This window comes from Salvia miltiorrhiza, chromosome 2 (genome assembly GCF_028751815.1).
Source record: "Salvia miltiorrhiza cultivar Shanhuang (shh) chromosome 2, IMPLAD_Smil_shh, whole genome shotgun sequence".
Taxonomy (NCBI): Eukaryota; Viridiplantae; Streptophyta; class Magnoliopsida; order Lamiales; family Lamiaceae; genus Salvia; species Salvia miltiorrhiza.
Window position 1 is genome coordinate 21,149,924 of NC_080388.1, and position 12,668 is coordinate 21,162,591.

At 40.1% G+C, this 12,668-nt stretch overlaps 1 protein-coding gene and 1 long non-coding RNA gene across 2 annotated transcripts; one reads left to right on the forward strand and one right to left on the reverse strand.

The window, feature by feature from the left end:
- Window positions 1-2,673: 2,673 nt before the first annotated feature.
- Window positions 2,674-3,417, forward strand: LOC131008123 (uncharacterized). The gene is made up of 2 exons (XM_057935021.1): window positions 2,674-3,013; window positions 3,095-3,417. The coding sequence occupies exons 1-2, from the start codon at window positions 2,674-2,676 to the stop codon at window positions 3,415-3,417; spliced, it is 663 nt and encodes a 220-aa protein (XP_057791004.1).
- A 7,338-nt stretch (window positions 3,418-10,755) lies between these two features.
- Window positions 10,756-11,793, reverse strand: LOC131011536 (uncharacterized). Its single transcript, XR_009097000.1, has 2 exons — window positions 11,410-11,793; window positions 10,756-10,937 (listed from the first exon to the last, which is right to left on the reverse strand). It is a non-coding gene; the product is annotated as an uncharacterized LOC131011536 (long non-coding RNA).
- Window positions 11,794-12,668: the final 875 nt, after the last annotated feature.

Consider the following 12,668-nt stretch of genomic DNA (forward strand, 5'->3'; position numbering starts at 1 on the left):
TTATGACAGAAAAACGTGAACATGTATTTTTAATCTCATGTAAATCCTGTTGATGCATTGAAAAGGGCAAGATTGACATATAGCTCTAATAGCAACATTTCAATTATTTCCGGCATGAGTCCACTGAGTGCTTTTTGGTACTCAGCCCTGCATGTATTTCTAAATGTGCAGGTCTGGCTTGGCGCGAGGATGGGTGAAGGCTGTTGGAATTGTCAGTTGGCTATGTCTTTCCTATGTCTCATACTTATCTTTATAAGCTTTGACTCTATAAGAATTTGAACTCCCTGCTATATGTCTTCACACATATAGTAACGCATCTCGCTGCACAACTCTGATGAAACTCTTTATTTAATTTGCTATGCCTGTAATATCCCTTAAGGGAAATACTTCTCAAACCCTTGCTAAGTTTCAATTGCTTAATTATGTTTACCCAAGCTAGTAATTATTTTAGTCTTAACATCTTTCTGGAAAATGAGTAAAGTTTGCAATTGCTTCCGCTAAAACAAGATGTATTTCTATTTCTTTCACTATTTCTTTTATTAGTCGTACGATACTTGGTATACACTATCACTGGCTATATCGGGCTGCGAGAGAGTGGTATCAGAGCAGACTCGTCTGCTCTGAGCATAATCCCTTATAGAGTCTCTTCTTGATTGAGTCTATTAGTCTAAGCTAGAGTCTTAGACCAAAAGAGTTATGTTACTGACAAGAGCCAACACCCCATCTCCGCCAGCTTGACGAGGTATGCAAAGTTAAAGTTAAAGTTTCTTATGAGCATGAGATATGCAATTGATCAAGTTGATGAGAAATGATATTTACAAGTTGAGAAAGAGGCACGATTAGTGCATGATGCAATTTTATTGATACTTGTTTTGGTTGATTTAATAAGAAAGATGGTGGAATTTTTATCGGAATCAATGTTGATACCGATGCATTATGAGAATCATAGAGGAACATCGACAAGCAAGTATGTTATTGAGAAATAAACGAGTAAGTCATTCTTGACTTAGTTGAGTAACACGAGTTGTTATTTTTTTTAGCATGGCAGAGGGATTCGACATAGTACAGGCTTTCTATGACTGTACTCTGGAGCACCACGAGACTATTGGAGAGTTCTTAGCCCACTTCCACCATAGGTGGATTGACGCCATAGAGTACGGGGTTACGGCCCAGCAGGCCATGCAGATACTACCACATAGGATGCCACCCCACTGACAGGCCTGGTGTCATTTTATCGCCCCAGACTTCTATAGCCCGTTGGCATCGGGAGGATTTGAGGTGCGATTTCCGGAGTACCTATCCATTCTGTTGAGCCGGTTCGTGATTTATGCGAACCCACCCTATTTTTATCTGACGGAGAGTGACACCCGAGAGGGTGAGGCAGAGAGCCAGCCTCAGAGTCTTCCTGAGACTGAGGATCCCCTTATGGCATTGGGACTAGAGCTCCTTAGCTCCCAGCCGATTGATGACCCTATTCCTGCACTTCCTCAGGGCACTCTGCCCGAGGAAGAGATTTCTCCTATGGATGTCTTGGACCCTCACTACCCCATGTATTCTCCCGGGATGTACTCCCCGACTTTTGGATATTTATCCTTTGTTACCCCTATGACCATCGACACCACTGAGGCCATTGATACCACTGAGCAGCTGATGAGCCCCATCCGTGAGACCCTTCCTGTTCCTCCCCTCCCTACTGTTGGAGAGGGTGAGATTACTATGGCCGATGTTGACCCATTCGCACCAGGGCCTTCACGACCCCCGGGGATGGCTAGAGACCCGGAGGACGACACAGGATCAGTCCCGGTTGTTGGGACTCTCACCTCACAGCCCTTGGATCTTCCTAGCATGGGCCTGGCCTTCGAGACGGACGTTCCTCGAGGAGACCCGATTCGGGAGAGAGCCGCCTTCGACCCGTTCCACCGTGCCGACTCTGACAGCGAGGACGGCGTGCCGTATGTGCCTCGATTGGGTGACGCTCGAGAGGACGATGGTGATGATGTTACGGAGGATGGGAGTGACGATGGTAGCAGGGATGATGATAGAGGTCATGGGTGGATATGGTTTTGATATGATAGTATTGAGTAGTGATGCATATGTATATGGTAGCTTTGTTTAGATAGCCCATAGTTTTGGCTGGCAATGGATAGTTCCATCCCAGGCCAGGGCTTGTACTTATTTTGCTAGGCCCCTATAGTACACGGGTAACGGATAGTATCTGTACCCAGTTGTAGGGCTGATTGTACATAGACGCAGTATTGATGCAGTAGCTAGGTTTTTAACAGAGTAGTACTTTGTACTGACCTATAGCAGTTTATAGATCATAGTATACATTTTGTACAAAAGAAGACCTCGCTGAGGCAATTTTCACGATATATACATGATGGGCCAAAGTGGCCATTTTTGACTAAATGAGAAGTGATTACTTGTTTTGATGCATTGTTATATAGTAATTGTCAATTTGTATACATTGATTGAAAACAGAGTACTTTGATGCATTGAGTATACTCTATGTGATAATGTATGTATATACATATATATATATATATATATATATATATATATATATATGAGATGCATGATATGTTGTGAATTACTCAGCTATAAGACTAGAGTAAGATGATCCTTGTCACATAGAGGAACTTATCTTTTGACCCAAACTTGTAGATTGTCATAATGCCTCCACGAAGAGTGTACAGAAATGTACCCGTGAATGAGGAAGAACACAGAGAACCTACGCCGCCGCCCCCACCTCAAGATAGGAGGGTGGAAGAACTTTTCTTAAGACAGAACCCCCCGACTTTCGCAGGCACGGGAGACCCTGCTGAAACGGAAGAATGGATTCATGCTATGGAACGAATCTTTCGATTTTTGAGATGCAACGACGCAGAACGTCTTATGTGCGTGTCTTACCAGTTGAAAGGAACCGCCGACTATTGGTGGGAAGCAAAGCAGAAAACTATGGCCCCGGAGCAGTTAGATGAACTCACTTGGGAGCTTTTTAAGACTGCTCTGTGTGAGAAGTTCATACCCAGAAGCTATAGGAAAAAGAAGGAGATGGAGTTTACCACATTAAAGCAAGGGAATAAAACTGTAGTGGAGTACGATCGACTATTCTGCGATCTGGCTCGCTATACACCGTATAGAGTGGATACGGATGAGAAGATGTCCGAGTTGTTTTGTGCCGGACTGCGACAAGAGATAAGGGTTGTATTGGCTAGTCAAACGGCACTTTCCTATGCCGAGGCCTTGAACAGAGCTCTAGATATGGAGCTAGCAATGCAACCGGAGAAAACAACACACGCACCAACGCCTCCATCAGCTCAATATACGCAAGTATCAAACACTCCCTACTCTAACCAAGGACAGAAAGGAAAACGCAAATGGGAAAATCGTGGAAATGAGGGTAAAAAGCTATGACAAGGTTAGAATGTCCAGCCTCCATTCGTGAAAGGCGATAAATCTTTTTATGGTGGACCAGCGACCTCACACCCCGGACACCAAGGGATACCCCCTTGTCCTAAGTGCAACAAGTTACACACAGGAGTGTGCAGAGCTGGAAACCCAAATTGTTTCACTTGTGGAAAACCAGGGCATTACTCGAGCCAGTGCCCCAACAGATAGCAAGGGATGAGTGGAGGAAGACCCAATCAGTTTCCAACCCCACAGCTCAGGGCAATGGAAGGAATTCTTCCTCTACCTCAACCACTACAACAACAACCTTTTCGCCGTCCAAATCAGCCTCATAAGCAGCTACCTGCACCGCAAGCAGGAAGACCACCAAAATATCAAAGGATGTATGCTATCAATCAGAAGAATCAGGATAAGAATCAAGGAAACCTAACAGGTATTGGGGAACTGAAAGGTGTACCCATTGTTATTCTCTTTGATACAGGAGCATCACATTCTTTCATCTCATATACCTGTGTGGATACGTTAGAGCTGAATGTAGAACCAGCCCAGCTACACTTAAGGGTAGCCACTCCCTTAGGGAAGTTCACCACCGTTACACATGTGTGTCCTAACTTGGAATTCGAATTAGGACCTCTTAAGCTTAAGGCTAAGACGTTGAGACTTATGCGCATGTGGACCACAGACATCATTTTGGGAATGGACTGGTTAGCAGAACACCATTCGGTGATACAGTGCGAGCAGAGACGAATATCATTCCAGCCACCAGGCGTGGAACCTACATGTTTTTACGCCATCAATAGAAAATGGAAGAAGACACCTATCATCTCTGCAGTGCAAGCGAACAAGATACTAAAAGAAAAGGGCGCGACAGCATATTTAGTATACTTGAACCAAGAAGAGGAAGCACAAGTAAAGATTGAAGATGTACATATAGTGCGGGAGTATCAAGACGTTTTCCCCGATATTCTACCAGGTCTACCCCCGAACCGACAATTGGAATTCACGATCGATTTGGAACCTGGAGCAGCACCAATATCCAAAGCACCATATAGGATGGCACCAGTAGAATTGCAAGAACTGAAGTTGCAACTACAAGAGTTGTTAGATATGGGATTCATTCGACCCAGTGCTTCACCTTGGGGAGCACCGGTCCTGTTTGTCAAAAAGAAAGATGGAAGTTTAAGATTGTGTATTGATTACCGGGAATTGAACAAGGTAACCCTAAAGAACAAGTATCCTTTGCCACGTATAGACGATTTGTTTGATCAACTTCGAGGAGCACGCGCTTTCTCAAAGATAGATTTAAGGACAGGGTATCACCAATTGAGGATACGACCTGAGGATATTCCAAAGACAGCATTCCACACGAGATACGGACACTATGAGTTCATAGTGATGCCTTTTGGATTAACAAATGCCCCCGCCGTATTCATGGATCTCATGAATCGAGTGTTTCACGAATATTTGGATCAATTCGTGTTAGTATTCATAGATGACATCTTGATTTACTCGAAGAATGAGAAGGATCATGAAGAGCACCTTAGAACTGTGCTAGAGAAGCTAAGAGCTGAAAAGCTTTATGCTAAGTATAGCAAATGTGAGTTTTGACTACGAGAAGTCAATTTCTTAGGCCACGTCATTTCAGCTGCAGGAATCAAAGTGGATCCTGCCAAAGTTCAAGCAGTGCAAGAGTGGAGATCACCAACGACACCTTACGAGATTCGTAGCTTCCTAGGATTAGCAGGCTACTATCGTCGTTTTATACAAGATTTCTCCAAAATAGCCAAGCCTATAACTCATCTGCTCAAGAAAGAAGTCAAATTCTTGTGGACGGACGAATGTGAACAAAGCTTTCAAGAATTGAAGAAGAGATTGACCACCGCCCCAGTACTAGCCGTTCCAGAAGCAAACAAGGAATATACTATCTATACGGACGCATCAAAGAAAGGACTAGGTTGTGTACTGATGCAAGAGGGAAAGGTAATAGCTTACGCCTCGCGACAGCTTAGGCCACATGAAGCAAATTACCCGACACATGACCTAGAGCTAGCAGCAGTAGTGCACACATTGAAAATTTGGAGACACCACCTTTATGGAGTAAGGTGTGAAATCTACACCGACCATAAGAGTCTCAAATATTTCTTTGAACAGAAGGATCTGAATATGAGACAAAGGAGATGGCTAGAATTGGTCAAGGACTATGATTGTGGAATCAATTATCATCCAGGCAAAGCCAACGTCGTGGCAGATGCCTTGAGCAGAATGGAACGAGCCAAGTTAGGATGTATCCTAACCAAGGAGAATGACTTGGTCAGGGAATTTGAAAGGTTAAGGTTGGAAGTGGTATTTCCACCGCAAACCACAGATTTGATCATGGCAACACTCAGTGTTACCCCCGATCTAAGATCAAGAATTGTTAAAATGCAAAGAGAAGATGAGAAATTGGAAAGATTGCGAGTGAAAATCCGTACCGAGAAGCTTGAGTCATACCAAGAAGCAGCAGATAATGCATTGATGTTTGAGGGAAGAATCTGTGTACCCAATGATGAGAAATTAAGAAATGAAATCATGAGTGAGGCTCATGACACGCCTTACGCAGCACATCCAGGAGGTACGAAGATGTACCAAGATTTAAAAGCAAGATTTTTGGTGGGAAGGCATGAAGCGAGACATAGCTTCGTTTGTAGAACGATGTTTAGCTTGTCAGCAAGTGAAGGCGTTGCACCAACGACCTTATGGCAAATTACAACCGTTGGAAATCCCAAAATGGAAATGGGACCACATTGCCATGGACTTTGTCACTGCTTTGCCAAAGTCGAATAAAGGGAATACCGCCGTTTGGGTGATCATAGATAGATTGACGAAAAGTGCTCACTTCATACCGATTCCTATTACGCATGGATCTGAAAGGTTAGCTCAAATATACATCCGTGAGATAGTACGTTTGCACGGAGTTCCAATGACGATTACCTCCGATAGAGATACAAAATTCACCTCACGTTTTTGGATGAGCTTACACAGGGAATTGGGTACCAAATTGAATTTTAGCACAGCTTTTCATCCACAGATGGATGGATAGTCTGAAAGAACTATACAAGTTTTGGAAGATATGATTCGGACTGTAGTGTTAGATAGAGGAGCTCAATGGGAACAAGTGTTACCCCTGATTGAATTTGCCTACAATAATAGTTTCCAAACGACTATTAACATGGCACCATATGAAGCCCTCTATGGAAGAAAATGTAGATCTCCGCTTTATTGGGATGAAGTAGGAGAAAGAAAAGTGTTAGGTCCTGACGCAGTGGAAGAAATGATCACAACTGTGAGACAAATTCGGCAACGAATTAAAGAAGCTCAAGATCGCCAAAAATCTTATGCCGACACTAGACGCACAGAGATTCAGTTTGAAGTGGGAAGTAAAGTCTTTTTGAAAGTTTCCCCTTCCCGAGGGATTCACCGATTCGGTATAAAAGGAAAGCTCAAGCCTAGATTTATAGGCCCATACGACATATTGGAAAAAGTAGGCCCTGTTGCCTATAGACTCGCGTTACCTTCAAATTTCACGAACGTTCACAATGTCTTTCACGTGTCGCAATTGAGAAAATACGTGTTTGACCCGAAGCATGTTATTCATCGAGAGGATATATCTCTTGAACCGGACTTGAAATATGAAGAAAGACCCGAAGCGGTGTTGGATAGAAAGATCCAACAATTGAGAAATAAGTCAATTGCCTTAGTCAAAATACAATGGCGACATCACGGGCAAGAAGAAGCAACTTGGGAATTGGAGGATAAAATGAAGGAAAAATATCCAGACTTGTTTCCCGAAGGTGAGATTTCAAATTTCGGGACGAAATTTTTTTAAGGGGGTAAGGATGTAACACCCCGTATTTTGAGAAGCTATTTGTGCCCTAGCTCGTATTTAAATTGAGTTTTAAATAGTAGCTAGAGGAATTATGCACGTGGGCGAATAAATGAGATAAGAATTATTTTTGAGAATTATAGAAGGCGATATTATTTTTCTCGGGTCATATAAATTCTCTTATAGAGAAACCTATCTTCGCCCTATATTTTATTGAAATGTCTATGTGATTTAAATATTTTACTTGGTAGAATATTCACATATGATTTATTTGAAGCATTGTAATTATGATATTAGTTATATCATAATTGAGGTATATTTTTCATGAGATATATTTTCCCACACACTAAATAAGAGTTATAATTATTCAAAGTATATATACATCTCTCGATCTCTCTCACTCTCTCTCACTCTCTCTATCTCTCGATCTCTCTCACTCTCTCTATCTCTCGATCTCTCTCACTCTCTCTCACTCTCTCTATCTCTCGACCTCTCTCACTCTCTCTCACTCTCTCTATCTCTCGACCTCTCTCAATCTCTCTCACTCTTTCTCTCGGTCTTACTCTCTCCCTCACGCACTCCCTCCCCTCTCCCTCATTACTCCTGTCTTCACCATCAATGAAGCACACATGCAAGCATTAACAACTCCCCTAAGTAGCCAACCTAGTTTAGCCAACACAATCCCTTATTTTGAGGTCACACATGCACATGCACAATCTTTCTCCTCTCCCTCATGCTCGGCTCTCTCTCTTCTCTCTTCTCTCCTTCTCTCTTCTCATTCTCCTGCACCATTAAGAGGGTGACATACTCACCATTTATCATCCCATTTAATTGCAAGATACACATTGAATGAAGCAATCACTCCATCACATCATCTCATCAAAGCTCATCAAAGCAAGCTTCCCTCTCTCCTTTTTTTTACTCCCTTCGGCAGCCCCCTCCCCTCCTCACTCCACCACACTTCTCTCCTTGTTTCACCATTTTTGAAAAGGATTAAGGAAGCCAAAAGTGCTACCCTCACACCAAACTATCAAGTGTACTTCAATCTTCAAGATCAAGCTCCAAGCATACTACGCATCATCTTCTACTCCACCTCCATTGATCTTGTTGGTAGCAACCTCAATCTCCTCTTATGTTATATATATATTTTCCTTGATGTATAAGCATGTATATTGAAGTATATTGAAGCATGATAGTCCCCTCTCTACTCTTGTAATCCTCGAAAATTTTGATAAAAGAAAGCATGATGAATTCTTTCAACTTTCCACTACCTTCATGTGTTCATACACCTCTACATGTTAGATGCATGAGAGGAAGAGATATATTCTTGATAACCCTTGAAAGGGCTATATGTTATGATAAGTGAAGCATGATGAGTTATTAATGTGAAGATGCATGAGAATGGTGATGAAAGTATAGATCTAAGGTGATATGTGCATATGTGATAATTTCAACCATTTTGAGAAGTTTTCTTACGTTCTGGACTGATCAGTCGACGAGGTTTCCCTCGTTCAAAAAATCTTCAAAATTTTACAGTGTGTAGATATATGTGTCTTGAGGACGCTGGTAAAATTGCAAGTCATTTGGACTTCGTTTACTACCTTTTTAAAATATAAAACTTTTACTGCACATTTCCGCCGGAAATCTAGAAGGGCAGTCCCTGGAGTCACACTTTTCAGTGACCTCCAAAAATATTCAGCCTCCCAAATTTTTATGGTAGAAAGATACATGTGTTATACAGATGCGTGTAAAATTTCAAACCCTTTGGCCAACGTTTACTATTTTTCAAAAATCCTAGCTTCCAGTCGTGCAAAACTGCCGAATCTGGTAGACTGTGGGAAAATACCCATATCTCTTAAACCACTTGGAGTTTTTCACTCTACTTTTTTTTAAACGAAACTAGACTCAAAGAGGTTTTCATCGGTATAAGTCTCGAATCCAGGAGGTTCCTTAGTTAAAGCAGTTTATTCGTTAAAGTTGAGACAGAACAGAATGTTAAACTGGTAGTGTCCGAAAATTTTACCTTGATTTTGTGTTAAGAATTTTTAAAGAGCTTTGGTGGAATTATACACCATGATATGGCATGAAAATGCTAGTAGAAAGTTTTATAAATATTTTTCAAGGCTTACATGAATATTTGAGAATTTTCCTACAAGGAAAAAGATTTCAAGTTCATAGAATGACTTTTAAGTCATTTGACTATTGAGATAATTCATTTATATTATGTGAAATATTTGTTTATTTGAAGCATGAATGATTAAGTGATTTTTGAATGCTATTTACCTAGGATTGAGAGTCTTTTAATTGGATAAGATATCCGATTAAATTGGGAGGTCCAATTGGGTAAATAGTGGAGAAGTTATAAGATGAGATTAAACACATGATGAAAGTTTAAGCATAAGTATGAGATACTAGTTAGATGAATTTCTAATTAGAGTTTATTTTGTCACATGGCAATCTAAACCACGTGCGCCACCAAAGGTTCGAGTGACAGCCGGCGTTAGTACGACCCCGAGCGTTGTGTCATCGACTCCTGAGACAGGTGGGCTTTATTCTAACTCTATTATGGCTAGCTACCATGATAATGAGTTCAAATGCAAAATCTTATGAAAATGAAGCATGTTGAAGTATTATTGATGAGTTTTATGAAAATGAAGCATGTTGAAGTATTATTGATGAGTATAATGAAAATTGTCAACTTGCCATATTTATTATTGATGAGAATGAGATGTGGTATGTTGCCTCTATGAAAGACATGATTATGATCATGATGCAAGATATCGGCCTTTGACTGATTTATATGACAGTAAAGGTTTTGTGCGCAGAGGTGATCGTGAGCCGTCTCTAGTCGGCCGGTCACGGTGATTTGAAGGAGGCCTCCTTCTCTTCACCTAGTATATATATGTTATATGAGTTCTCATAGTTGGCACGTACCGTGAATATAATGTCTGCAGACTAATGATATTATTATGATGATGCAAATGAGTTTATGACAGAAAAACGTGAACAGGTATTTTTAATCTCATGTAAATCCTGTTGATGCATTGAAAAGGGCAAGATTGACATATAGCTCTAAGAGCAACATTTCAATTATTTCCGGCATGAGTCCACTGAGTGCTTTTTGGTACTCAGCCCTAGGGTTGTAATCGAATCGAATCGAAGCGAATATCATCATATTCGATTCGTATTCGTAAAAATATACTAGTATTCGATTCGGTATTCGATTCGATTTCGAATATTAAATACGATTCGATATTCGATTCGTTGCTATGTTCGAATTATTCGATTCGATTCGAGTATTCGATTCGTTTTATGAAATTACCTTAATTTTTTTACGAATATTCGATTCGCATATTTGACTTGTCTTCGATTCGATTCAAAATTCTGAAGGGAAAAAAATATGTTAAATAATATAGGTGTATCTTCAATATATTTACCTAATAAACACACAACAATAAATGCTCGATAATAAATCCTCAATATAAGCCACAAATTCAACAGTTTGTAAAATCAACAATATCCATCTAGTGCATACATTACGAAAAGTTTCAAATTCATCAAAATAACATGATAATAGAACAAATGTCAAGAACCCAATCTTTCACCCAATATTCCACCAAGCTTGTAAATTAAGTGGCGCCACATAAAAAGGTTCTCCTTCGTCCTACAAGATGAAGAAAATAAATATTAGAGCTCAATTTTATGAAACAAACGTTTTTATAGGCTTACACTACAAATTCAGCAACATATTTACACTACAAATTCAGTAAGTCAGCAACAACTACCAAACATGTTCGATGATTACACTACAAATTCAACAACATATTTACACTACCAAACATATTTACATATTCAGCAACAAGAAGTCAGCAACAAATACCTTACAAAAACATTACATGAGCACCAAAAATCTCATATTTGCACTCAATTAACAAAAATAAAGCTAATAGTAACAACCCACTAAATGTCGAATATAACAGCAACAACAACAAAGCTATTTTAGGTTTGAAAAGCTATTACAATAATGGTGGAATACTAAATATTGTTGGAAATTTGGAATACAACAACTTATCGTTTATTATAAGCTAGGTTGCTAAACAAATTTTCAGAAAATAAAATAATGGTAGAATACTAACCTGCTAGGCTGCTACTCGATGGTGGCGATAGCAGACGGCCGTAGCACAAGACGGAGGCGAAAGCAGACGACCGTCCGGTACGAGGCGGTACGACGATGAGCGAGTGAAACAGGGACAGAAAATGGCGGAGCTGTAGTAGACGCCAGACGACAACAGTAGCAGATGGGGGAGAGAGCGACGCCGCGGCGGAGAAGCTGGGCGACGGGCGACGTCGCGAACTCGCGGCGGAGAAGATGGACCAGTGCAGAGGCGGCGCGCGGTGTGGAGATTCTGGAGAAGAGAAGTACTATCAGATTTGAAAAAAAAGGAGTGAGGGAGCGGCGCCTCTCTTAGAGTTAGAATTAGGGTTAGAAACTTGGAATTAAAAATAAAAATAAAGGAGGGTTAAAATTAGAAGTTAAATATTATAAAATTTTAATTAAAATATTAATATTATATATATATATATGTATATATATAGAATTAGATTTTTTTTGAAAGGAGTGTTAAAATTAAAAGTTAGATATTATAAAATTATAATTAAAATATTATATATATATATATATATATATATATATATATATCGAATCGAATATCTACGAATATCGAATCGAATATCATAATTTCATATAAGTATTTGAATATTAATCGAATCGAATCGAATATTTGTTATCGAATACGAATCGAATAATTTCGAATACGAATAGGGCAATTTCGAATCGAATCTCGAATCGAGCAAAAATATTCGATTCATTTACAACCCTACTCAGCCCTGCATGTATTTCTAAATGTGCAGGTCTGCCTTGGCGCGAGGATGGGTGAAGGCTGTTGGAATTGTCAGTTGGCTATGTCTTTCCTATGTCTCATACTTATCTTTATAAGCTTTGACTCTATAAGAATTTGAACTCCCTGCTATATGTCTTCACACATATAGTAACGCATCTCGCTGCACAACTCTGATGAAACTCTTTATTTAATTTGCTATGCCTGTAATATCCCTTAAGGGAAATACTTCTCAAACCCTTGCTAAGTTTCAATTGCTTAATTATGTTTACCCAAGCTAGTAATTATTTTAGTCTTAACATCTTTCTGGAAAATGAGTAAAGTTTGCAATTGCTTCCGCTAAAACAAGATGTATTTCTATTTCTTTCACTATTTCTTGTATTAGTCGTACGATAATTGGTATACGCTATCACTGGCTATATCGGGCTGCGACAGGCTATCTCAGCCTGCGTAGCTATCAGCCTCAGAATGTATCTGAGCTTTCTCAACGCAGTCAG